Source organism: Orbicella faveolata, unplaced genomic scaffold, assembly GCF_042242905.1.
Source record: "Orbicella faveolata isolate gen_17 unplaced genomic scaffold, um_ofav_v1 contig_2, whole genome shotgun sequence".
Lineage (NCBI taxonomy): Eukaryota > Metazoa > Cnidaria > Anthozoa > Scleractinia > Merulinidae > Orbicella > Orbicella faveolata.
In genome coordinates, this window is record NW_028301547.1 from 809,973 (window position 1) to 836,244 (window position 26,272).

Genomic DNA, 26,272 nt, shown 5'->3' on the forward strand with positions numbered 1-26,272 from the left:
TAAAAATCAATGCATACGTCATAAAATCAATCTTTATTTGTTATAGATAACCCCAGAATGCGGTAAAACACGATCAACTTTCTTTTAGAAATAACCTTTCGACCATCAGTGCTTTTTCACTGCGTTTTAGCATCAAAGAGCACAGTTGTATTCCATTCGAATAGTTAATTTAACGTTAGTCTTTTTGGGAAGTGACCACCGTTGGCAAGGAAATGAACTACCTTAAATATTTACATGTGAATCACGTGATCAGTTAAGTTCAATTAAGAAAACAGCGTAAAAATCATACTTTCTCCTTATGGTTTGGAGAAATTTGTGGATTTAAGTACAGCACAACATTTGACCTCTTGATGTAAAATTGTCATCGTCACCACTTAGGTTGAGAGTCCTTGGATATATAAAAGAGTCAGAAGGGAGTTCACGCAACCACAACGGCGACGCCGAGGACAACTTCCATTAAAAAAATAATTCCTACTGTACTTAATGATTTCATTTGTCCCTTGGTCTGTTCATGATATTCAGTGCCCCCATTAGTGTTGAACTATCCTCAGCGCAACATCTTTATGTAAAGCTTAATTTCCAAATTCTCCGTCGTGGTTCACGTCCTCCAGAAATCGCATGGAGGTGCGTTATTTCACATTCTTAAGTCTTTCGTGGAGGACGGCTAAGAAATGTGCCACAATTTAAAACGCACGTGCATAGCCAGTGTGTTTCTCATTAAAGACTTTGTTTGTCAAAGTTCTCGTTGTCGCTGTCGTCATGGTTGCGTTAACTCCGTAGTGCCTCCTGCGTTTCGTTGTTATAACGTTGTTGTTGATGTTTACTAGACTTTCTTCGGTGGCTTCAATTTTGTCATGACATCGTCTAGTGTTTCACCTGTGTAATATGCAAAGAAGACAAAATGATTTCAAAACGAGGTACACAATTTTTAACATTTAACGATTTATTCCCCAAGTGTTTTTTTTTTGTATATTACAGTGTTCTTTTGCCAATATAAGCTAAAACTACTTAATCCTATAGATCCTATTCATAAATGGCTGCCAGTTTAAATTCTTTTGTTTGCATTTGAATTAGCCCAACTAACCTCGTTTGACAGTAAAAGTTATTTTGAATTATCAACTCAAAAACCAGGTTAGTTGGGCTAATTTTAATACCTATAATATAATTTTTGATAGGCAGCCATTTATGAATAGGGTCTATCCTCTTCCATTCTTCATTAATTACTGAAGAAAATTTCAAAATTGTTTTTTCTTCTCTTTATCACTGTAGCTAAGGTATTTCTCTAATGCCCTCTCTGACAAAATTCTATCTAATTCTACCTACTATGATCACAACATTTTTCTAAGTCATAAAGAGAGAGCTTTTATCCAATGGACGCGTCACTATTCAATGGATAGTTTATCCACTGTGAAACTATACCAGTATAATGGTTTCTCGTATTCAGGTGTTTTTTAACCGCAAAAAACAACAGGATCCAAGTTAAGTAAGGCCCCTTTGAAATGCCTTTTATGGTCTGGTAACCTTCTAAGCATAGCCCTGACACGCCACAACTGAGAGGTGTGTCACCTAAAGCACACTATGCAGCTTCTTGCAGTTGTTTTGGTACTTTCTTTAATGATGCATATATGAAGTAAGAGCTAGTGTTTCATTATCTGCAATGTTTGCTACTAGTATCAAAAAAGTAATCTAACATGCTTAGCATGAAAATGAAGGAAAATGACAAAAGGGAATTCTCGTGATAGCCTGATATAAAATTCCCTCAACGATCGCTAGAGCTGAAGGCTATTAGGAGAACGTTTATGTTGATATTGAGACATCTAATTAAATTAATTGTGCACAGTTTAGTTAAAGGACAATAAGGAACTTTGTTAAAAGATTCTCAATCTCTGAATTAATTTTGTTCCTTGAGCCTCGGCTTGTGGTCCTTTTGTTCCCTGTCATTAATTAAAAATACGTGAAATTACTTGGTTTAATTTACATTAGTGATAGTGAATTACAGGGTAAATTCACGTATTTATCGGATTTTACAGTTTTATTAATTCCTCTTAAATGATCCCATTAGGTTATTACTTCCTTCTTCTTTAAGGATCTTGATGGAGAAGCCACCGATGGGTGTATACGTTAAATGGAGAGTTACTGTTATGCGAGAGTTTATGTTAAGGACGTATATGTGAATATAACGTTACGTCATATGATGCATTGGTATTTTAAACGTTTTGAATGTATAATGATGATAAGCAAACATTCAAAAAATATATGACGTGGAGAAACAAAGCAAGGACCAGGGTTAGTCAAAGTTGAAACTTTTAAAAGTTACAAGAGCACAGTTGTCATTAAATGCGTTTGATCTGTTATTTAAATTTCTCCAACACATTCTGGACTAATGCTATGTTACGCAAACAGTTGAAAGAAAATTGTGCACCCATATTATCGTACATTTTTATTACAATGAAATAATGACACTCCACTGTGTTTTTTTGCTTTCTTTTTGGGGGTTCTCCTGAAATCTCACAGAATATTGTGTTCCATTTATCTAACATCGTCATTGTCATTATTTTATTATCAATCGAATGAAACAACCGTAAATTTTCACTTGTTTATTTACATTTTCTCGTTAGTTGACACATGTCTGTTGTGTAACATAGTGAATTTACGAAAATAACCCAGATAACAGAGACATGTCAGGTAACCATGGCAACGGAAAGTTCTCATTTTATACCTTTAGGTAGCCCTGATTTCTTTATGTTCTTGTCTGAAAGGGAACATGTCAAATGAACTCATGAAATAAACATCACTATTGGCAATTTTGGCTTCAAAATTGTCTTTATTTCTAAAACAGGAATCAAACACCTTATTCATTAAGTATACGCGCGGCAAGTACTTATTGTGATTTCTTATCCTGAGTTCTTGAAACAATCTTCAAAGCATACTGAGTTATCTGTTAAATTTTTAGTCTTTAAAAAAATGAAAGAAATGACATTTTATGAGACTTAATAAATTAAATTGTATGCTTACCTTTCGTTATATAACCGGCATTTTCTAATTTACTGAACTCTGAAAAAAGAACACAAAGATTTTCATGAGAAAAAAAAATCATTTCCCTTCCTCATGAGTATCTCTTTGAATTTTTTAACACTTTTCCCACAAAATAAATTTCATAAAAAAACTCTAAAAACATATTGCAATCTAATATTTACTTTTAACACATACTTTGTTCTAACAACATTTTTGCTTGCTTAATTGCTTTCATACCATTGTTTTGTTTTAGTAAAGAGGTTTTCTTCGTTTTGGAAACATCTCTTCTTGTCATCTTTAATCCTGGTGTCTTTGACCTTCTATACACTGAAGTCGAAAAAAGTCACGTGGTTAAACGCAACTCCTCCTGGCGAGCATGCGCTATTATCTAACAACGTAAAGTCGTAAGGCCCTTCACTCTCAGTCAGTTTGTGCGATACAAAACCTCGCCTTCAAATTGAAGTATAAGTCTCAGAATAACTCAACTTAAGGCAGTAGAAAACAAAAAAGATATTATAATTGGATTGGTATACTACTGTAATTACTGAAGATTTTTACCGAGTTTTAAATAAAATGAATAATGATGATGAGGAGGAGGAGGATGAGGATGAGGATGAGGATGAGAATGAGGATGATGATTTGACGATGATGACGATGATGTAAACAAATGAGGAATAAGTATGGTTTAGATTAATTGAAGGCGACCGTGATGGATAAAGAGCAGCGAATTTGAAATGTAATGCTATATGTTTTAAAATACAGCTTACATGACGCAGCTCCTGTAGGTAACAAGCGTACAGTTTTAAATTCACAATCTTACCGTTCAGAATTCGCTGTGTTCTAGATGGCCTTTTAAAAAACTGGCCTCTATTCTTCAATACTCGATATCTATCGATTGTTCGAGGCCGTAGATATTGTCCTCCAATCCCATGAAACCTCACGTCCCCTGCAGAGCAGAAAATGATTTGAATTTGGTTGATGGTTTTCGTAGACAACACAATAAGTCTAAACAGATGCTGATCATTGCAGGCAAGCTCCTATGTTCCAACGTTGCTTTGGAGTGGAGAGTAATGACATCACAGTTCAAAGTAATTTGTTTCTAGGTGGCATTATGTAACTTCAAATTTTATGACCAGAATTGTAACTGACTCACCTTCACTGGAAGGAAGAACATTTTGTTTCGCTATTGTCCTTGTTTCTAAATCAGGTGAGAGTTCTTCGTTTTCTTTGAATGAAAATGAAAACAGTTGTAGAGAAATAAGCCTCGTTAAGTAGCGTGTATTACTTAAGAAGCTTGCGCTTGAAAGGTACTTCAGCCCCTCCAAAGATAAATATATGTTTTTTAAGTTGTAGCAAGAGACGTTATCCTGCCAAATGTTATTTCCTGTTTCCACAAAAGCAAAACTAAGGGCCTCTTATGGGTTTGGGGAGCAAGGGAACCAAATTATTCATTTCATGGGAGCAAGGGATAATGTTGGAGTATTTCATGGAACAAGGATCATCTTTGCTAGTAATGGGAACTTTCTGGGAAGATTTTAAGGAACAATTTAACTTATTTATAGGGAAAAGGGGGCAAAGTAAGGCAAAAAGGAACTTATATATCCCCGAGAGGCCACAAACATATCCTCTGCTGTGTCTATAACTCAGTGGTTGCCTTAACAGTGACATCATTTAGGATTACATGGGGTGATTTTTGTTCGACTCTTCCTTCGGCAACGCAGACAACAAGATTCTTAAATAGCATCGCCTGACAAACATTAAACATACCAAGAGGTTGTTGCAATCCCCACGTATTTGACCTAAAGGGGCCACTGGTTTCCTCAGAAAAATATCTACTACCTTCACTATCGGTAACTGTGGTAAAGAAATGAAAGAAATGTGCTAATTAGAGAATGCTTAACAGTGGGATTGCTATTTCTGATTAAAATCACTTTTTCTATATTCGTAGGAAAATCTTCTTCTTTACTTCCGTAACCAGGAAATAAATTGTTCTTTCCCTCACAGTCATATTGTTTTCGATCCCGAATTCTTTATTTCCCCCTTCTTGTGATGTAACAAACAGAGAAATTAAGCATACCTTCAGAATCAGCCACCGTGCTCTTTTTATGTGATACTGGCACTTGAAAAAGAAATTAAAAGGAATTCAGCTTAATAACAAAATAGTGAACAAAGAAGGCACTACCTTCTCCTCCCACCAAACCTACTCCCTTCCCCTTCCCTCACCACCCACCTTACACTCTTCAAAAGAAGAGATAATCATTCTTAATACAGGATATGGGTATTATATGCGGCTTACCTTGCTTATGAGTGTAATAAATTGGTAATTCAGCTCCAACGGGCAAAGAGAAGAACACTGAAACATAAATTATCATAATCATAATACATTAAACGTCAGTGAAAATCATAACTTCGTGCGTATTGAGGATAAAAACAAACAAAAAATTCAAGACAGAAGATGACTTACTTTTTTGAATTAAATTTTTCTTTTTGTTTGATTTTCTTCCTGCAAATAAAAATAACTAGTTGTCGAGAAGAAAGTATTAAGCCCTCCAGGAAAGAATTTACAACGATAGCTGACACTCATGGTACAACATTGTCAGTTATTATCCGACTGCAGCGAATATCGTCCAAATAACAGTACAAATATAGAGCGATATTGTACAGTTATTTGTACAGTAGCAAACCTGTTTGCCGGACTGGTCGGCGCGCGCACGCAAAACTGTCACACTCTTCCTCTTTCACTGATAGATCTATTGACTAAGGCAGTTGGATAATAAACCTCTTAATAGGTCCTTTGGTGTGTAGTATCGCTGTATATTTTCACTTGTTGTTTGTATTTTGACTCGTTCAAAATACGGCACAACTCGTAAAAATACAGAGCGATACTACACACCAAAACATCCAATAAGATATATATATTTTCTTCCCCCAACCGTAACTACTGAAAAGCGAAGTAATTGTAACAAGCTAGCAATACCCTTATGCCTGACTGTCTCGCAGCTTCAATCATAAAAGATAACTCTGACAGTGAACTCACCTTGTGCTATGCTGGTACGTGGTCCAACGTAGACATGTTTCACCACATGCACTCTTGGCTGCGGGTAAGGTACTGTACAAAAACATCAAAGTACAAAAGCGCGTCAACTTCAACGACGATATGAAACGTATTATTATTATCTTCAACTTACTAGCTTGCTGTCGACGGTAACTCAGAGAAGTAATAGCTTTAATCAGTAAGTGTTACTCGTTCCTTCATTCTATTAAGAATATAGCAGATGCGAAAACGTGCAACGCCCAAGTATTCCCGAATCCCATAACAGGTTTCAGCAGCAGCAAAAGCCCTTGAGTTCGTTTTCTTGCTGTGTATTAAGGGACAGAGAACGGTTTAGTCAAGCACTTTGCAAATTACATAAACCTTCTATACTTACTTTCTCCTCTCTTCTTGTAAGCCGCAACATCTTCTGGTGGAGGGGTGGGAACAACTGTCACAGAGTAAAGCATAACTCAAATTTTCGAAAAAAATTAACATTATTATTCTGATTAGGAAAAAATTACTCTGATGAGCAAATGACGTTTGTAAACGTCGACTATCAACATATAACCCATTGCCTTGTAAGCAAATCATTGCCTCATCGTAAAGGATAGAAACTATTTTTTTTCTCTTTCTTTTTGTAAACAGTTTAAACATTTCATTTATTTTCCAAAAAAATTATCTGAAAAAAACGTTAACGTAGAACAAGATGTGTATTCTATGTAAGCCTACCTGATCTGTCCCTCCAAGTAGGCGAGTCTTTCCACGAGACCATTCCGTGCGCACCTTTGACGAACACTTGGACTGGGAGTTAAATCACATAAATGCAAGTTTTAAGACGGAGAACAGTTTCCTTTTATCCATGTAAAAACCATTTCAACCAGAAGCAAATATGCTCCTGTTTCAACCAGATCTATTTTTGCTTACCTGCATAACAAAACCCGCAGCTCCAAATCAAGAAGAAAGCAGCTACGTTAGAAATTCTAGCCATTTTGGACAGTGCGACGAGAACTATTAAAAAATAAAAAATACAATGTGTTACAAAAAGACTGCTAAATGCGTAAGCACGTGTATACGCACGCGTTAAACAGTAGAGCACCTTGCGTCACTACAGTGTAGAGGAAAAGACATTTTAACTCCAAATGACACACAAATTATTTTCCAACAATGCATTACTCAGCTAAGCTTCAATACTGTCACTTTAGTTGGTGGAGTAATAATCCCGTGATTATTCGCGTGTCTAAGAGAAGACAATTTATACATTCTTTTCTTTTCCTGACTTGTATGTTTGATATCTCCAAGTTAAAAAGAGGAAAATAATGTTAATCACGGCTAGACTTCCTGGAACAGTTAACAAACATGATTCCAATTAAAATTAGGTCTTCTGTAAAGTTATCAAACTCCATTCTGCTGAGATAAACAGGCATATAACAACCAGCTGATTATTTCCAAGGCCACTACCAACATTAAACGAGAAAATTGTTACACAGTAAATAAATACTTTCTCTCGGTGGATACGGGGAATATGCGACAATCTGTTAGATGAGTTTGTATTTGCACGTGAGTCGACTGTGATCTAAATGCACGTCTTTCGCGATCTTCCACTGTCATGGCACAGGAAGATGAAATTTTTTTCAATGGCGGGCGAAATAGAGACTTTTCACTGAATTTCCCACTGTCTTTTGTATGATGGTGCTAATATATCAGGAGTTATCTATATTCGGTCTGTCTTCATTGAATGACATTCAACTCGTGCAAAGCTTCACATCCCGCAATACCACGATCATTCATGCATGAATAATGTTTGCTGGTAAAGAAAGCAACGTGAAACTTCCCGATCAATGTGGAATTTTAACAACAGGATTTCTCCAAACTAAACCTAACATCTCAAATTCTAACGCTATCTCTATAAAACAAAACTTAACAACACAGAAAAGCTCCAAAAACATTACCAAATCTTCATCGGTTTAAACAGGTTTCAGTAAGCCAAAACAAATAAACGAGAAAAAACTTTACAAAATTCCTGGTTAACATTTAAAGAGAATATATATACCTTTTGTTCAAGGTTTCTCTTTTGACTGATTCCAGTTATGCTTCGGATTTGCGGCTACGCCATGTTAATTGCCTCGTGTTTTTCCGTCGCGTTTCTCGATTTTTCGGTGAAAAACGCTTTCAAGAATGGTGACCTGTGATGTCATGTCTTCAATTCCACTAATCCCACCTGCCCTTGAGGTCAGGTAGTTTTGATTAAAACTGTTCGGCGGTCAATAGCGACACCGGGAAACCAGTGTAGACAAAGTTGCTATGGTACCGTGATCAAAATCAACAAAGAACACACCCTACTTCGCGAGCTGCTTATTGTGGTTTTATTTTCATTTGAACACAAAGAATTAAACCCTTAAAATATGTCTCTTGTGCACAAGAGCAGTTTTAATTTAAATTAGAGATATTTATCGCAAGTAAGGATAGTCGAGATCCATTCCTTTCTAAACACAGACAGGCACGGTGGCCTGTGAAGGTTATCGCACGTGGAAATTTAGATCTGGAATGACGATTTTCGAGAACTAATTAATTGTTTTTGTTTGTTTCTTTGGTAAACACTTATTACTTTCACTCAAAGGGCATCTCTCTTCCCCAGTCTCTGAGCTCAGAGTCCAGGTACGTTGTAAGCCGCCAGCATACAAAAAACTGCTGGGAAGAATCCTAACAACTCACCAACGATAATTCAAGTTGCTTAATTCCATGGAACTGTTCTACATCAGAGATATTATGAAAATCTCCTTTATATAACATGTCGAATTATTCTCAAATTTTGATTAGTTGTTACTTGTGATTTATCGGAGGGCAGACGCATAGGTGACGTCAGTAACAGTTTTTGTTGTTGTTGTTTCTTTATTATATAAAAAAAAAACAAATAAATTACACAATTCCTTGCGTCTGTTCAGTAATAGATCACAGATGACGTAAAAATGTGGTAAGAACATCAGTGACACACTTGCCTGACGGCTCGTGTGCCACTTTTTTGTTCTTACCACATTTATTTAAGTTCAAAACCTAGCGCGATTTCTCTAGTGAACGCGGATTATAGTTACAAATAAGCAATAAAGAATGCTGTCTAGATTTTAGACAGATTTATGTGTTATTCTATACTGTCTATACAATCCTGCAAGCTTCTCACTTAAACATAATGTTTTACTTCAAGTTCTAAGATACAACACGGAACAAAAAGCATCCATTATAGAACATGTTTGCGTGTAAACCATGGTCACAAAAACAGCAGTCAAGTTTCAAGTTTAAGTTCTTCTGGTTCATTGGTTTATAGATGTTCAACAATTCATTTCCTTGCTGTTATCAAACATTAGCCAACAGGTCCTTGTAAATGATCTCCGCCATACGCTCATATCCTGCCGGTTTCATGTGCAGTCCCACTTCCCACATCATTTTTCGCTCGTCAATACTCAAAGAATACCTCGGAAATTTCACCGCCAGGTCGCAAAGGATAGTAAACTCATTCGATCTGGCATAATATCTTAACTTTTCATTGATGTATTTTCTTTCCAAATGCGAGTGAAGACAAGCTGGTCTTTTAGATTCTTCGCAGTCCATTTCAGGAATGGTGACTGCTACTGTTTTCGCGCCATGACGATGTGAAGTTATGTGGAGGTTGATGATGCGCTCGACCGCTGTGTCCCAGTCCTTTCTGTAACGAGTTTTGCTGTTATGAGCGATGTCGTTTGTACCGGCCAGGATAATAACCCAGGAGTATTTAAATTTTGCTGTTGAAACAAAAGGTAAAGGTGTTAACTAAGTCCATGCACAGTGTAAGAAAGCTATTGGGTAAAACTCATTCATCATTCCTTATTATCACAAACAGGACTGACATTTACGAGCACAAGAAAAATGTGCAAAGCTTTAATTTTGCTTAAAATTTGTCTCTGCATTTTGTTGGAATCTTTGGAAATTACGCGCACTAAATAAACTGCTTACATGCGCAGGTATTTTTCCGATCCGCCTCAAGTCATCCTTTTACAGGTTTGGGTCCCATATAAAAAGGACGGGGCGGCTCGTTGTACCTTTCAGGGGTTATGACAGCGGTTTTGGTACCTCTCAGGTGTTCACCCTCAAAAGGTCCACAGTGGGAGATTTTGAGGTATCTTTTAGGGTATTGAGCCGAAAAAATATAACAGGATATCATGATCTGACAACTAAATTTACGAGTAGAAGCTATTCAAAGTAATCGTCTTTATCGTGTTGTTCTAGAAATGGTACCTCTTAGGGGTGAAAAAAATTCAAGGCACGCCCACAAAACAAGATTTTGGTACTTTTGACGGGTTTTTTTCGAAATTTCTCACGAGTGCTCCCGTCCTTTTTATATAGTAGTTCCCCAGGGATAAAACAACATCTAACACTATTTAAAATAACATGTACCATCTCGCAGATGATTTTGAAGCCTAGTGGACATTTCGGCTGCTTCAGTGCCATCTTTCGCTATTGTTGTCAAGGTATAACATCTGTGAATGTCCTTGTTTAACAGATACTCCAGTGTCTGGGCGTAAGGGGTGTGGCTCTTGTCATCACCATGGAAACCGTTTGTGAGGCTATCACCGAAGGCGAGAATGCGGAATACCTCCACTCCTGCAAGAGGTGTTCAAAAAGACAATTTACAAAACAGTCTGCGTAAAACGAAGACTGCGGACTGCGGACTGCAGACTGCAGGCTCCAGACTCTAGACCGGGGGTAAAATACAGACTGCAGACTACAGACTTTTTAGTGTATATCGCTATCGCGGTAATATTTCCATTGTCGGGTGCTGACCGTAAACCGGATTATTCAGGCTAATCGTAGTGAGAGTCTGCACTCCGGTTAGCCTGAATATCACTCAGGTTAGCCTGTTTACGGTTAGCTCTAAATGATGGAAATGGTAGCACGATTCAGTTAAAAAGTCTGCAGTCTGCAGTCTGCATTTTACCCTTACAATGACCGATTTACAAAAATTAATACACTGCGTGAATTTTCATCATGAACGATAAACTAAAGAAATCATAATCGAAAACATTACCTGTTCTAATTTCACAAATATACCCAGCCTTGGGCTCACTGCATGTTACCATGTGAACGCCATCTTTGGAAAGAGCTCCGCAGTTTTTGTCACCTAGCTCATCTTTCACGTGGACGTCACGTGTGTAAGGCACGTCATCGATCCATGTCCAGTTGTCGCTCTTCTTCTTCAGGCCGATATAAAAATACTTTTTTCTTCGTTTCGACGACGAAATCTTGCGTTGTAGAAATCTTAACTCTTTATCTGTTTTAGGCATTGCTAGCAGACCGTTTTCATCGTTACACTTTAGGGGAAACTCCTCCCATTTTCCGTTTGATTTGGGTACAAATAAATAACAAAATTCCTCGAATGGCAACCATCCAGAAGGACATTTGTCCCTGTAGTCTATAAGAAAAAAATGCCGGAAACGAATTAAATTAAATTGAAAGCTAAGGAAACACTTAACATAGTTTAAAAAAAAAAGAGTTTTCCTCGCAAGCCTTAAAATTTGGTAAATGGCTCTGAAACTCTTGACCCGAATGGCCAAAGCCTTATCCACGTTGACGTTCTGTTTATTCCATGTGCTCTTAGGCAGAACTACCCTTCCAGCCATAACAAGGTGACACAAACAAAACATGAATTCACAATCAACTAGGGCCATCCTTTCTTTGTTGTCCTACAACGTCTATATCTGTTTTCGTTCAGAGACCTTGATACTAAAGCATATTTTAGATCGTAGTCTCCTCAATTCTTATTCATTGAAAGATAGAAATGTACCATCGAGGATTCTGGTCGCAAAACGTTTACAGTGTAGACATTGAAAACAAATGTGTTACCTGCTTTTCCCATTCTCTCGCATTTCTTTACTGTCTCTTTGTCTTGAGCACCAAAGATACCTGATAAGAGTTAAGTACAGTTATTGAACACAAGGGAACAAAAGAAAACAGTACGAAAAAGTCAAAGACCCCTTGTAAACTTGGTAAATTGAGATCACCTGCATGGGTCTTGTTCTTTGTTGATGGGGAAACCTTGTGTATCTTCTTAGCATGTTTCTGTTTACCATGGCTTTCGTGTAAAGGCAGATAATTATCTCCACTTCCAGACCCTTCCCCACTACCTGAAGACGATGACTGGTACACGTCCTGAGAACGGAATTTCCAATGAGGAATAGTCGTTCTTTTGTAGCTACTTAACGTAGTTACCTTTCGAAAATCTCGCATTTTTGTTGGACTGAAATACGGCGAAGGACTTACCCTTTGAGATTCAAGGCTGGCATTACCATTATAGTAACCCGCACCATAGTCTTCTTTGAATTTTTGTTCGTTGTATATGTCATGACTTTCTTCTTCAATGTGGGACATGGCTTTGTCCTTAAACGATAAAAGCGAGACTCCAGAAGTAGCTTTGTTTAATCTCATATCAGATTGGATGGCGAGTTTTAGAGCTGCGTTGAATTTTGCATCAGAACCAAGTCCACTCTCGTTAGAATCAGATTCATCCTCTGGATGCACGAAACCTTCCAGGCCTGAGTTAGTGGTGTCGCTACTACCTCCAAATTTCTCCGACACTGTATTATAAATTTCCCCTTCTTTTAAGGCGGTTGTTGCCCCATACTTCTTCCAGCGTGGAGTTGGCCTTACAGCTAATCCAGGTTTACTGTGTATAAGTTCTGGATTGGCCAAGAAAGCATTTTCAAAATAGCTCGATTTATCTGGGGCTCCTAGCAGAAACATGTCATTAGCGTTAAATCGCGGTTCGTTTTCCATCTTGGTATTGTATCCAATTCCTTCATTTCTTTCCTTAACAATGGAAGCTTCTTGTTTTACATCTTTCAGAGGGTATTCTCCAATCGACGCGCTTCCCTCGCTGTGCTGACCACCAGACTCAGATTTTAAACTATTCTTCAATGTTTTCAGGCTTATCGATTTAGCTTGATTTCGGAGGGCATCTAAATCATTTATATCGTCCGATATTCCCACCAACTGTGGTCGTATGAGCGAATTCAGGAATCTGTAGCGAGAACGAAGTTTAAGCTTTGCCCTTTGGAGTTCATGTTCTCCTTGAGTTGGAAGATAATAACGCAAGGTTCTCTGTGTATCTCCGACACTTCGATCCGGGTATTTCAGTAGTTCGGTTAATCTCGAGTCATGGGACCTCGAGGAGTTCTCGAGAAGCGATGCAGCATTCACAATCTTTGTTCCCTCCACTGAAGCTGCAGCGTATTTGTCCATATTTGAGGTCTCGTTTCCAAATTCGCGATTTCCAAAACCCCTACCTTCCGTACCGGGTTTCGGTCCTTCTAGTACAAGTGCTGGTAACGATGCTTCTTCGTTCTTGTTTGAACCGTTTCTGTCACCAGGTTTGTCCTTCATTATTTCAGGATGAACAAAATACTTATCAAGGATGTGCATCCGAGTTTTCCTGGCACCAGTCTCTTTGATCCCTTCCTTTACATTCTTCTTAGTTTCAATTCTCCCGGTCGAATCTTTTAATCTCACGTTCGCGGATCGCACCTGCGCTGATCCATTGTGTACAAAATGGATTCTTTGTTTCGCTCGGTATTCATCTTCAAATGAATTGTCTCTTATCAAGATGTTTTGTGTCCCTGAAGTAAATCTACGATCTCTGGAATCAGATGCAACAGTCTGGTCCGTTGAAAGATTGCCATTTGTTGCCAATGCACTTCCTAAACAGGCAAAACAAAAGCACTCTCTTAAAGACAATATGCACACCGTTGTGCTGCATAAATAGGTTTGTGCAATACAAGAAACTTGAATGTTTTTGGCCAGTTGTAGAGTGCGAAGAATGCACTGGGTAACTTAACGGAATGAAGTTTTAGGTTCTTTTAGGTTCTTATAAAACTGAGTACGCTCTCTATGACAGCGAATATGCGAATAAACAGTTTAGCATTAGGTTTTTTCTCAAGCAACACAAACTATAAATTAAATGAGATTGCCAGCTTTCATGTGTGGTGCTTGCAAGCTGAGTATTTTCGGCATAACCTTTTTTTTATTGTCAATATTGTTCGATTATTGGGGTTTGTCTTGATGTGAAGAGAAGGGGTTTCTTTTTCAATTGTTTTCGCACCGTAAGAAAGCGTGTAAAAATCTTAAAATGGTTGCCTGATATTTGTCCAATGAAAATGGCAATTAAAACAAGGTGTTAAAATCTCATTTTCAAATAAAAAGAGAACGTAGTTCAATAAAAGCACACTCAGTATTTGCCTGCGAGTAAGTCTGTATTACAAACTTCCATTGACTATATCTGACACTACATCGACTCTTGGATAAATACCGCAGGAACGTGAGCAAAATCTTTTCTTATAGCCCACTAGCTTTTTGTGTTAATTTCAATCAAACACTGATCTGATTACGTATGAGATATCAATAACTTGTAAACAAACTAAAGTGAACTGTTTTAAAAACCTCAAACGTTCAACAATCTTAATTAGAAGAGGCTTGAAATTTCTACTAACCTGCCAAAGCACTCAGCAACAGGCAAGTCATAAGAGTACTCCTTAGCAACCAGACGTCGTGGGCCATGTTCCTGATAACAATGTTATTGACTTCAACACCAGTCAATAACTCCACGGTTGGAACGGTAAATTCAAACAGTGTTTCTTAGGTTGAATAGAAAAAATATAATACCATAGATGTGACTAACGTAAACCTTTGTTGATTACATTGTCTCTCCAGTGCAAGATATAAAAGGTCTTTTCTTTCTAGTCAATGTGCTTGAAGAAAAGATCCGAAGCTGAATTGTCAGTATATATCTTAACAAAAGTGCGGAGTCCCAACAATTCTAAATATGTCATAAAACGTTCGACAGTGGATTTTTTCTTTCTGCTCCGATGCACAAGGATTACCCTTGCAAGTTTGCGACTTCTGGTAATGCTTTTTAGAGGTAAATATTTTCTTACGAAATTTAAACCATGTGGTTATTGGAATAAGAAACCTGCCTCCTTGAGAGAATATGGCAGGTAAATTTTGACACAGTTGTCACATGCTCGATTATGCGTGTCGACACAAGAAAGATCTAAGAGCTCTTAGATCTTCAAGTTGATCTAATGGCATTCTTGTAACGTATTTCGCCGCCGAGTAGTGAAGAGCAATGACAGATCACTTGTAGCGTCTGTGGTCGTTGAATCTGGGTGTAGGTTTCGCTTCGGTTTTCTTGTTTAATTTCATCTTGTAGTTTTCTGGAGAGGCCCGGTTGTTGGAACTTGGAGATGAAGGATTCGAATCTGTTATTGTCCCTGTGTTGTGCTTTGGGGCGAGACAGATAAATAAAGGGGCACTGGTCGTACTAATTGACGAAACAACCTGGAAAACCTTCGGGGACACCCTGCGGTGACGGGCGAGGCATCCCGAGGGAGTATCTAATGATGTTCTTTTTCAGTGCTTCTACTGATACCATAGACACAAGGCGAAATTAAGACACAGTCTTTCACTAAGCATTAATCGTAGACTGCAAGCAGCCTTCTCCAAACGTGCGGCGCGAATACTAGAATGCCTGAACTAATAAAAGCATTGATCCAGACAATGTTCTACTATAATGACAAACTTCTGAACTAAGAATTCTGTAAAATGATAGTTAACATTACCGTTAACTCTTTTCTCACTGACGGGTGGTCCATCACTCGCATCTTTAGCTGGTGATAGCATATAAATTCTTCTTATTGGTTTCCATATGATTCTTTGAGCACTAGTTGGGAGAATTTGACAGGTACCAAGACAATTCTTATCTTCCTTTACTCTAGTAACCTGCACGGCTGACTTTGTAATTATATTTTGGGGTCAAATCAAATGTTTACCACTGTCATCGGAGATAACGACGAGCCGAGAATTAAATCACTGGTGGGGAATTCAGGTTGCACGGAAATTTCTCTTGAACATCACCGTTAACTCTCTTTGCCATAATCCATGCACTTCAGAATTTCAAGTGATGAAAGTTTACAACAAAAATACAAGGTTGCCTTGGACTGGGTGAGCGGCGGAGAGAAAATCTTTGGCTTAATAAAGTTCAGCACGAAGACACCTCGTTGACTATTAACTTTGAGGCAAACGTTTTTCCGTCCATCCCGATTTTATTATAACCTTTTCTCAATCATAATTTGATTTGGGAAGTCAAGCAAAAAACTGTCTTGGGAGGCAGAAACTGTTACATCCTTAATTTGAAGCGTTTGGTCACCGTTTTTTGTTTTTTGTTTTTTTCTTTTTTTTTTTTTTTCTTTTTCTCGTGAATATTTATTTCTTCTTTTCTTTATTTTCAAAAACACTCCATGTATCACTAATTAAATCCCACCCCAGTCCTCTTTTATATCAAAAGGACATCAAATCAAATTGAGCCTTTTGTTTCGACAGACATATTTATTAAATACAAGTATCAAAATTTTCCATATTTACATTTTTCTATATCTAATTTTATCCCCTAATTTTTTTCCTCCTCAGTTAACAACCCATATTTCATCCCATTGTCAGTATTCCTAAACCACGTGATTACTTGGCAGAGTCGTGTTTCTATCCAAGTTACCATGTAACGGATTTGTCTGGAATGCATGTTACTCGTGGTTAAATGTTACAATTATATAAATCAGTGTAAAGGAACCCTGCCTTTGGTATCCTTAATACACTAAATCACTATCCAATGGCAGTTATACATACTACATATTATGACTCTCAACTTCCCTGCTGTCGTTCGAGGAGAAAAGCGTACTTATATTTACATATTCTTCAGACAACGAAGGTCTGAAAAGGGAATATCATATTATCTGAGCTGTTCGATAAGGGACAGGAAATGACCAAGCATTTCAGTATTATATATAGGAAGTGAATTTTTATTGTCCCATTACCAAGTCCCATTAACTTATGTCTACATAATACTGAGAGCGGTGCCAGTCATATTTTGTGGCAAATATTTTTTGTCATCTTTGTTTCCACTTAACACTGCCCCGGTTTGTTCAAATAAATGCTTAAGCGACAGACTTACCAAGATAAATAAATCTTTTACGGGTATCATTTGGTTGCTGCCTGGGAACAGGGACTGGCCTTTGCGTTGCCTAACGTTATAGTTCATAAGCAACGTTGCTTACTTGATAAGTAACTGTTGCTATAGATAGCGGTTGCTAGGCAACACAAGTGCGACCGAAGCAGGTTGTGAGCGATGTTGAGAGATAAAAGTAATTGCAAGAGCTGGTCAATCATAGAAAAAATGTTTAACTAATCTGAGGGTAGTTTGTCCGATAATTTTCAACCTTAGTTCGCATTTCTTTTCTTAATTTCTCTTGATGTCTTTGTGAGTTTTCTTGTGATGTTTCGAGTTGTGTAGACTCCGCTTCCACCTTTTGGCAAATGGCTTTTTCTGTAACCTGTTGATGCTATGCTCTGTTTTGAGATATTTCAAAATATCAGCTTGAATTTTAAACAGCTTGTCCATCTTATCAAGCATTTTAGCCATAATAAATGCGTTGGCAGAATTTTCTGGTTTTGTGGGAACATCAGCCCTCTTTGCCACAGGGAACTGATTTCCTGAGTCGAGCTTCTTGTTGGATGAGAGCGTTTTAAAAAACTTCAATTTGTACAACTTGCTTTCCCTTGGGTCGTCATCAGTTTTGTTGATTTTCTCAGAATTTTTCGAATGATGTAAAACAGTTTTCTGGTCTAAACTCCACCGCGACCTTTCCTCCTCGTGTTGTCTTCCCAGCCTGCCTAGACGGTTTCGTAAGAAGTGACTCGTGTCAATGCGATTCCTTGAGCCTTTGAGCCAAATATTAATTTCGTTCCTTCTACGACGTCTGATGTCATTTTCAAGATCTTCGAGGTCGCGTTTTCTAATATCATCACCATCAGCAACGCCTTCATCAGCTTTGAGCTTGTGAATTCGTTTCTTTGCTCTCTGCATAGCAGAATACTTCGCTGCTTCGATGATGGTCAAAATTTTCTCGATCTTCTTAATCTTGTCCACCTCGAGCTTTGCGACGCTTTCTTTTTTGATGTCATTTCTCAGCTTCTGTTCATCATCTTGGATTTTCTTTTTTGCTTGAGCATCGTCTGCAAATTGGTTCTTTTCAAGGCTTTCTTTCTCCTTGGTTATCTCGGCCTTTTCTTTGCTCATGTCGTCCTCATATCGGTTGGCTTCCATTTTAGCTTGGTTTTCAATGTCATTGATAATGTGCTTCACCGAGTTTGGTGATAGACCAATCGCTTCCTCGATCTTGGACATGGCTAGACTCGCTCTTTCCGTGTCGTGCAGTTTTCTGTACGCTTCTGCAATCAGCGGATTAACTGAAACAAACAAACTGAATTAATACAGAGGTGGAAATTCTTGCACAGGAGTTTCAAATTCTCCTTCCATAACATGTCCAAATCAACCAAAAATATTTCTTTCGTATCAATCAAACCAACATATGAATTTACTTAATATTTTCAGCAGGTTTCAAAAATACAGAGGCTGTGCTTTTGCTCATTGTACAATACGACCGTAAGCAAATCTCGTATTTACCCGGGGCTTGATACGATGCAGCCGGAGGATAATACATTGGAGGGCTCCAAGAATACTGTGGACTGCCGGATGAGAGCGCCTGACTGTTCCATGGGTAAAACGAGTTCGTGGGGTACGCGCTTGAAAGCGCCTGTTCCCCGGAATACGCCGCTGGAGGTTGTAAGTTTGCAGGACTTGGAGGAGCTGAAACCTGGGGCTGGTCCTGCAATAACATAATTTGAGAGTAATGTTATTTTCACCTTATCAGGCTAAAGTTTTCGAAACAAAGCGCAAACTATATGCAACTGATTACTTGGAGGAAGAGTTACTGAGTTTTTTTTTGGTTGATTCTGAAAAGGTAACCCGCGATCATAATATTGTACAACGTAAGTAAGCGCGGGGTTAGTCTGGCAGAAGCGGATCGCGTCGTGCTCGTAGTTTGAAAGCGCTGTATCATAAATATGCAAAACTAGAGCTGAAACAAATATTCGACGATACAGTACCAGGATTAATATTTCTATCTGCAATTGAAAACTGAGACGACTTCAACACGGACAACATCCACAGAGTGTGTGCAACTGAAAAACTATACAACAAACAGGCGCGAACTACACCTCAAATTTCCTAAGAACAACTAAGGATATTTTATAAAAACAAAGTTACAATCCCCCCTTTTAATCTTTCATCTTTTGACAAAACAGATGGCATGTACCCGCTGATACTTACATTAAAAGCAGAATAAGGTGAAACCTCCGGCTTCTCAGATGCAGGGCTCTTGGGAGCAGGTTTCTTTGGCTCTGGGTGAGGTGCAAAGTTTTGCTGGGGAGCTTGAAGTTTTGGCGGTTCATAATATGGTTGCTGTGGCAACAAGTTGGGAGAATTGGACGGTGAATCAAAGTATCTTGACATAGATGCTAAATTTGGTGCCGCGACCGCGGGGTTGTACGATGCGGTCAGCGGTGCCGACTGTGGCATAAAACCATTTGATTGGCCAACAGCGGATTCGATCGTGTGTACCGGAAGTGATACTGTTTGAGCAGGTGCGACTGGTTGGGCGGGGGCGACTGGCTGATCAGGCATGACTAGTTGAACCGGCGCTACAGGTTGAACAGGCGTGACTGGTTGAGCAGGAGCGAATGGTTGAGCTGGAGCAACTGGTTGAACCGGTGCAACTAGCTGAGCAGGAGAGACCGGTTGAGCGGGTGCCACCGGTTGAGCAGGATGCTTTGTGGTAAGACCGGTGTCTTTGCTAGGCGGCTGTGGTTTAATGTGCGCCTGTTGTGCTTTTGCTTCATTACTGCTCGAGCCGTGCGCATCGGACTGAACCTTGCCAGCACTGACTTGTGAAACTGTCGGTTTCTTTGTCGGTGGAGTGTTTTCCATATCACTGAACTCCATATCTCCTGGGCTAATATCGGTGTTATCTTCCTCTGGCGAGTAGCTTGCCACCTTGGCAGCCTCAGGTTGTACGGACTCCACGCTGTGCTGGGCACTGCTCTGGGGTGGAAAGGCTGACACGCCGGTCTGAGGTGCATTGACTGAAGGAAACGAGATACTAACGTCATTCTTTTTGAAACATTGTAAAAAATGGCTAGTTTGCTGACAACACGTCAATTAAATTTACGGTTAGGGTTCTTCATTGAAGCAACTACCGTACATATAATTTTTTCGCTTGTATGCACACGGCAATAACGGTTTTCCCCGGTTCCAAAAACATATTTAGAATTTGTGCCTTAAAATAAGATTCATATACTCTTCTCATTTCAGAACAGCTTTGTTTGTTTGTCCGCCAGTCATTTTAGGAATTTTCATTTTGTCCTCCAGAAAGTCTCAGTGAATAAGAGGAAATAACATCACACACTCACTTGAGTTTATTGGCTGTAGCTCCGTATTACCCTGGTAACTGGGCTGATAAGGAGGCGTCGCGCTCGTTGGACCAGCTAAACTAGCAGGTGATAACACACTAGGTGCAGAACCCACACTGGGGGGACTCATCCCTTGGAACATTTGCGGTGGATAACTAGCCGTATATGCCGGCATCATGGGCTGATAAGCCGGTTGCGACATTCCCCCAAAATATCCAGGTGCTTGAGGAGGGTATGTAAATGGTTGTCCAAGAACCATTTGCGGCGTTGAAGCAATTTTGTTCTTTTGAGCCGCATCGAGTTCCTCTTGAGCTCGTTCCTTCGCTAGATACTTAGCGGCTTCCAGTTTGACGATCAATTTTAAAATACTCTGGGCCTCATTGACGTCTTCATCTGCAACTTTTTCGAGTTTGACGAATTTCTGCTTCTTGTCTTTGTCGTCCGTTTGATCGGCAAGTTGTTTGAAGTTTTTCTCCTCGTCTTTGAGTTGCTTCTCTAGTTTCTCGGTTTTGTGCTCGACCGTGGAGGGATTTAATCCAAGCTGGTTTTCTATGTTACTCAGTGCTTTGGCCGCTTTGATTGCTCGTTGTAGCTTCTCGCGGGCGATAACCACAGGGTCATCTGAAGAAGCAAAAACAACATAATATATCAGCTAAATATCTGTCGCTTTTGCTTCAGTTCAACATTTAGTTTGGAGCATTATTTCTATATTTCAGTAACATGAAGGTAGCACTATTACTTTGACATGGTTTAGCAAATACGTTGCAAAGACCTGGAATGAGAGCTCTACCCTGCCACCGGTGACATCGTTCCAATGAACGAAGCGGTCAGTGGTTTGAATTTTTGCAAGAACACTGTCATGTAAAACAAACTTAAGTGTCTAACATGCTTTAATAGCCCATTTCCGAGTTTCCTTAAGCCTCTCTATCAAAGCGAGGCCTGCTGCACGACCATTCATACGAAAATTAGTTTCATTTGCCTGTGAGTGAAATCTCGTGTTCATTTGAAAGGTGGACACCAAGACTCGCTTTGAGAAAGAGGTTAAAAGAAATTCGAAAATGGCCTATTCACGACCAAATTCTCACAAGAAGTACCATAAGAAATGTAAAGGATGCAGTAAAGAGACGTTGTATGTTGAAATCAGGATAATACCTTGAAGAGGGAGCTGCCGCTTTTCGCGTGCGTCGCTTTTAAGTTTCGTTGCAGAGGATGTCTTTTGTGCATGCTCATTGTCTGCAAAAAAGACAGCAAGAAGTTTCTTTTAGCCACGTTGTATTTGTACGTTGAGCTTACGTACCTATTCATCATTTTCTATACGTAATGGGACTCCATGTCTAACAAGTAAGAAAGTAGTAGCTAAAGCGTTAGATGTTGGATGTTAGTAATTAGGGTTAATTATTAGCTATTATTAGGGTTAATTATTAGCTATTATCAGGGTTAGGGTACGTGTTCCGCGCTGTTCCGCCTTGCACAATTACATTATGGACATTTCCATCTTAAATGTGCACCTATGTCACTATAACGCTGTGTTAAATCGTGAAAACATCTTAAATCTTCATCCTCATTTCAAAAAAACAGTAACTCCCTCTTCTAAACCATCTTAACGTGAACACACTGATATGGTGGAGCATTCCTCTTGTTGGAGGACATTCTGTACATAATTACACATTTCATACTGTATCTGCTAAAATAAATTCCTTCCTGTAACCTTGATGTTTTATTTGTCCTTTTTTGGCTTTTTGTTCTGTTTCGCTGGAATCAGCGTCTTCATTGACTTCATCCTCATCATCATCATCCTCATCTTCCCTGGGGAACTCTTCCACGGTGGGAATCCCGTATTCCTCTAGTATTGGGTAATCAATCAAATATTCCCCTAGTACTGGGCTGTACTGCTCGAGGTTTGCTTCATCTTCATAAAGCTCTGTGACAATTCACATACAAAAGAATATTATATTAAGTAGGCCACAAGGACAATGCAAATTTTTAGAAACTTTTGTTGGCTTTGTTCCTGTCACCTGAAATATTCCTATTTAAGACTCGTTGCGTATTTGATCGGTAGTTTAAATCACAGTTGTTTCAAAAGTTGTTAAAACAACCCCGAACACAGATATTTAAGAAATAAGTAAGTATTCTTTGAAGTGCAACAGAAGCCATATTTTATTAACTCTCTCAACGATGTCGGAGGTCGCTTTACAAAGTTTAATAAGCTGAAGAATTGCAATTAAAGATTCTACAAACACAAATGGTTTTTCGCTGCCGCCAGTTAGGATTTTCAAGCGTCCACCTAGAATCTCTTACTTAACCTAGGTTTTTGGTCTAGTGATGTTGATTGTGTTTCTAGACCTACCCTGAGCAGAGCTATGTCCCAGCAGAACAAAAGCGGAGGCTAATAAGACCAGCTTCAATGAAACAGAAGCCATAAGATATCTGTTGACAAAATGAAGAGGGCAATTAGTATATTCATTCTTGATTTGCAAGCCGGAAACAGCTGCTGATTCAGGGTTAAGGTTAAAGTAAAAACAACGCCACTCCCCTCCCCTACGAGATATTCAAAATGCAGGAAAGGCTTTTTTACAAGACCCCTCAGGAAGTGACACACCTTTGGAGCTCGCGCTTACAACACCTCCCACCCCTCCCTCTCTCCATAAAATAAGGAATCCGCCCCTACTTTCTCTATGAAAAATTCCTTTCGTGTTTTCGCCACAGGCATTAAGCTCATTATGCAAAGCCCGCTATGTTAACCGTCTGTGAAGAGTTTCTTCACCAAGCCATCCATAGCATTTTCCGCTCAGTGAATCGAACAATTTTGGTGATTCGCTTGATCAACCAGAAAGCTTTGCGTGTTTATCTTCTTTTAGACCGTAAACTAACAAACTGCTTGTGGAATTCAAATAGCGGAACACTACTTGTAAAAACTTCAGATACGTTTGATTACATGCTCTTAGCTCATGTACTATGGTCACGGAAATGAATGAAGAACAAATTTCAGCTTCGTTCACAAATCGGAACAATATTACAGCCAAATTACTTTACGTCTTGCGGGAAAACTATCTTGAAAACAAGTTAAATTTCTTCTTGTTTTCGAACAGTTAAAACTCGTATGTTATTGGTGCATGTTTTTAAACTTAAAGCATAAGGGCGTGTCAAATCACTGGAACCAGAAAAACCGTGATCCTCATTGATTTTACAATGACATTAGCACAATGACGAGGTCATGAAATAAAGCAATCACAAACGTAATTGCATCTGGTACGATAAAATGTCTAAAAGTCTTCGGTGAAGAGGAGATGCCATCCGAACGAGAAACCTAACCCACTGTCCAAAAGTACGTTTTGTGTTGGATCTCGTTTAGGCTATTTGAGGGTCTTACGAAATGAGATTACTGACAAACGAAAAATGTTCTAATTGACAGCTGATAAAATGGACCAAGATTTTAAATGACGAAAATTAACTCGTGCATACTGAAAACCGACAGAAGAAAAAGTTAAATATTACACGGCGACAAGATGATTGACATTAGTGTTGCTCTACCTGAAGTTTTTTTTCTGCAAAATTAACCCCAATTAATTTGCGGAGCATATCGCAGGAACAATATGGTAATTGGTAAATCCCTTAGTCTGTTTTGAGGCTCCATTAGTAAATGGCTGACCTAAACAACACCTGTTTGAATTTCAGAGAAGTGTCGTCGGATAGTTCATTGCCTTGACAAGTCCATGCACTTAGCAATTTCAAAACAAAAGATCTTTCTGTAACCTACCGTTCCCAGTCCAAACAAGTTTAGCTAACTTCTGTTTCGTCAGTAGAACAAACGTTCTGCAGACTTCAGAACCATAACTTTCCTTCACATGCTGGAAATTCTCTAAGTCTGTCACAATCAGGCATTTAAGGGTGGATAGATTACCACTAATTCTTTTGTCAGAGAATAATTTTCTACTGAAACCAATTATGAAACGATCCAAAAATTATCTTATCCAAAATCAAAGTTGAGAGGAAATTGATCAAACGGACGGCCAATTGCTTTCAGTATATTGCTGTGTCGGGGACTACTTTGAAAACCTTTCATTGAATCTGCTGGCAATGAATTACTAAGGACAGCAAGCTCCAGATAAAACATCGCAGAGTTATTAAATGGAAGTGCGAAATCGAATGCTCGACCAAGCGCACAATTTATTTCACTACAGTTTTGGAAGCGAAACCCTCCGGACTGCAGAGGCTTTTGATAAACTAGTTGGCAGAAAGTTGATGTCTGGGCTTAACAATGTGCCAGTTGTTCCGCAGCAACTCAAATTGAGGAACAGCACTTAAAAATACTTTATGCCTCTAAACTACGAGCATTATCAATCGAAAATCACGACGTACGGGTAAGCAACCATGATTTTGGGAACACCTCAACACTAAGACTCAATGAAGTGAAATAATCACTTACCCGTAGAAACCTCAACCGTATGTCATGTTACGACACCAACAAGTGTAAAAATACACGTTTGAATCTCAAACCCCAAGAAAGCAACCTTTGCTGCGAAGCAAAAACACGATCCCAAACGACTAGGACATTTCTCGATTCTTCGCGCTCGGGTTTTGCCTAAGGATTCTCCATTTTGTTTCCACCTTTTGGTGTAAAAAGATGAACTCAGAATGTTATATGGGTTGAGATCATCATTCAAATTAACCAATCACAAGACGTGAGTTAAAAGAGCGCTGTTTTGCTTGTTGATCCGCGGGAATTAGACCAGTCAACCAGAGGAAAACATCGCACCTGTTGTTTGGATTGGAAATCATCAACAAAAATTAAGTTTGTTTTGAGAACGTTTTCAAGCGCGTTAAACCATCATCTTAAAGAGAGTGAAACGGTCCGCGCGTTTCGACTATAGCGCAGGGCCGTAAGACATTTATTTTAGAGCTGAATTCTCAACTCGGCACATACAAATGATTGAGGTAAATTGTAATTGAATGTTTGTTTTTTCATCCCCGATGTCAACACTTTTTGGTCTTTCCACACACACTTTTTTGACTACTAATTTGTTTGCGAGAATATCTTTTTGAAGAGGGAGGCGAGGGGCCATGGCCTACAGGTTAGCGCGCTCAATTAGGACCAAGTGGTGTAAGTTAGAGCCTTGATGGGCTCATAGCGTTGTACCAGCCAGGTGTATAGATAGGCACCGGCGAACTTAATGCTGGCTGATATCCTTGCGATGGACTAGCGTCCGATCTCGGGGAGAGTGGAAATACACCTAGTCTCTTTATGCTGCACGAATTCAGTGTAAGAACTAACTAAGCGCTTCAGTGACAACCGTACACCTCGAGCAGGACGATCTCCTGTCGCCATGCAAGACACCACTGAAGCTATTTCAACCCTCGGAATCGTGAAAAATTATGTTTTGTAGTGTTGTTGCGGTATGTTATAGATATAACGGTGGTTCAGCATTGGTCACTTTGACATAAATGAATCTTCCTTCTTCTACGCAAATATAATATGAACTTCCAACTTCTAAGCTAAATTATAACATACCCAACGTCTATCGGTGCCTGACAAACAGACAGATGTGATGTAGCGGGAAATTAACACAAGGCGGGAGTATACTTTTTTTCCGGTGGCTGATGTAACAGGTGCACAATTAAAGTTATAAATTTAGAGCGGTTGGTGCAAAATTGATCTTCTACCTGTTAATCCGAATCGAAAACTTCGTGGAGTCAAGTCCTGCGCCACTTGCTTTTGGCAAGCGGTTTGTCACGGTAATTAGGTTGAAAAAAGCAACAACAACAGCGTTAATTTTGAGTCGAGTGGTTCTAAGTCCCGTTGTTATTGGGTTTCGGGTTACTTCTTTCGCTCAAACTGTACTTTCC

At 39.0% G+C, this 26,272-nt stretch overlaps 3 protein-coding genes across 6 annotated transcripts; all 3 read right to left on the minus strand.

The window, feature by feature from the left end:
* Positions 1-18: 18 nt before the first annotated feature.
* On the minus strand, positions 19-8,263 carry LOC110062617 (uncharacterized). 3 transcript variants are annotated; one of them, XM_089289061.1, is made up of 15 exons: positions 8,100-8,263; positions 6,974-7,057; positions 6,779-6,850; positions 6,444-6,497; positions 6,053-6,124; positions 5,480-5,518; positions 5,312-5,368; positions 5,093-5,134; positions 4,783-4,869; positions 4,169-4,240; positions 3,836-3,961; positions 3,253-3,342; positions 3,016-3,054; positions 2,720-2,752; positions 19-876 (listed from the first exon to the last, which is right to left on the minus strand). In XM_089289061.1, the coding sequence occupies exons 2-15, from the start codon at positions 7,035-7,037 to the stop codon at positions 824-826; spliced, it is 900 nt and encodes a 299-aa protein (XP_089145187.1). In that variant the 5' UTR covers positions 7,038-7,057; positions 8,100-8,263; the 3' UTR covers positions 19-823. The 3 variants fall into 3 exon arrangements, with proteins under 3 accessions (XP_089145187.1, XP_089145186.1, XP_089145188.1); XM_089289060.1 differs by lacking the exon at positions 19-876 and adding an exon at positions 1,265-1,934; XM_089289062.1 differs by lacking the exons at positions 19-876; positions 3,836-3,961 and adding an exon at positions 1,265-1,934.
* A 126-nt stretch (positions 8,264-8,389) lies between these two features.
* On the minus strand, positions 8,390-15,042 carry LOC110062616 (uncharacterized). The gene is made up of 6 exons (XM_089289046.1): positions 14,560-15,042; positions 12,079-13,770; positions 11,921-11,980; positions 11,106-11,489; positions 10,475-10,681; positions 8,390-9,822 (listed from the first exon to the last, which is right to left on the minus strand). Exons 1-6 carry the CDS (start codon positions 14,624-14,626, stop codon positions 9,398-9,400), a joined length of 2,835 nt encoding a protein of 944 aa, XP_089145172.1. The 5' UTR covers positions 14,627-15,042; the 3' UTR covers positions 8,390-9,397.
* A 1,391-nt stretch (positions 15,043-16,433) lies between these two features.
* LOC110062631 (uncharacterized) lies at positions 16,434-25,049 on the minus strand. 2 transcript variants are annotated; one of them, XM_020769574.2, is made up of 8 exons: positions 24,855-25,049; positions 22,776-22,855; positions 22,137-22,349; positions 21,581-21,661; positions 20,429-21,049; positions 19,290-20,101; positions 18,585-18,786; positions 16,434-18,367 (listed from the first exon to the last, which is right to left on the minus strand). In XM_020769574.2, the coding sequence occupies exons 2-8, from the start codon at positions 22,846-22,848 to the stop codon at positions 17,358-17,360; spliced, it is 3,012 nt and encodes a 1,003-aa protein (XP_020625233.2). In that variant the 5' UTR covers positions 22,849-22,855; positions 24,855-25,049; the 3' UTR covers positions 16,434-17,357. The 2 variants fall into 2 exon arrangements, with proteins under 2 accessions (XP_020625233.2, XP_089145162.1); XM_089289036.1 differs by lacking the exon at positions 21,581-21,661.
* Positions 25,050-26,272: the final 1,223 nt, after the last annotated feature.

What these genes read in the sequence shown, in the direction of transcription:
- LOC110062631 (XM_020769574.2), bottom strand. Translation starts at nt 22,848, where the DNA reads ATGGCTTCTGTTTCATTGAAGCTGGTCTTATTAGCCTCCGCTTTTGTT. An exon ending in AGGACAAATAAAACATCAAG is followed by an intron (nt 21,662 to 22,136) that starts GTTACAGGAAGG and finishes TCTTTTTTGCAG; the next exon opens with ACAATGAGCATGCACAAAAG. An exon ending in GCTACAGCCAATAAACTCAA is followed by an intron (nt 20,102 to 20,428) that starts GTGAGTGTGTGA and finishes CGTTTCCTTCAG; the next exon opens with TCAATGCACCTCAGACCGGC.
- LOC110062616 (XM_089289046.1), bottom strand. Translation starts at nt 14,626, where the DNA reads ATGGCCCACGACGTCTGGTTGCTAAGGAGTACTCTTATGACTTGCCTG. An exon ending in AAAGAACAAGACCCATGCAG is followed by an intron (nt 11,981 to 12,078) that starts GTGATCTCAATT and finishes AACTCTTATCAG; the next exon opens with GTATCTTTGGTGCTCAAGAC. An exon ending in TCAAAATCATCTGCGAGATG is followed by an intron (nt 9,823 to 10,474) that starts GTACATGTTATT and finishes TTGTTTCAACAG; the next exon opens with CAAAATTTAAATACTCCTGG.
- LOC110062617 (XM_089289060.1), bottom strand. Translation starts at nt 7,037, where the DNA reads ATGGCTAGAATTTCTAACGTAGCTGCTTTCTTCTTGATTTGGAGCTGC. An exon ending in TTACAAGAAGAGAGGAGAAA is followed by an intron (nt 6,125 to 6,443) that starts GTAAGTATAGAA and finishes GTTTTTGTACAG; the next exon opens with TACCTTACCCGCAGCCAAGA. An exon ending in GAAAAATTTAATTCAAAAAA is followed by an intron (nt 5,369 to 5,479) that starts GTAAGTCATCTT and finishes TTTATGTTTCAG; the next exon opens with TGTTCTTCTCTTTGCCCGTT.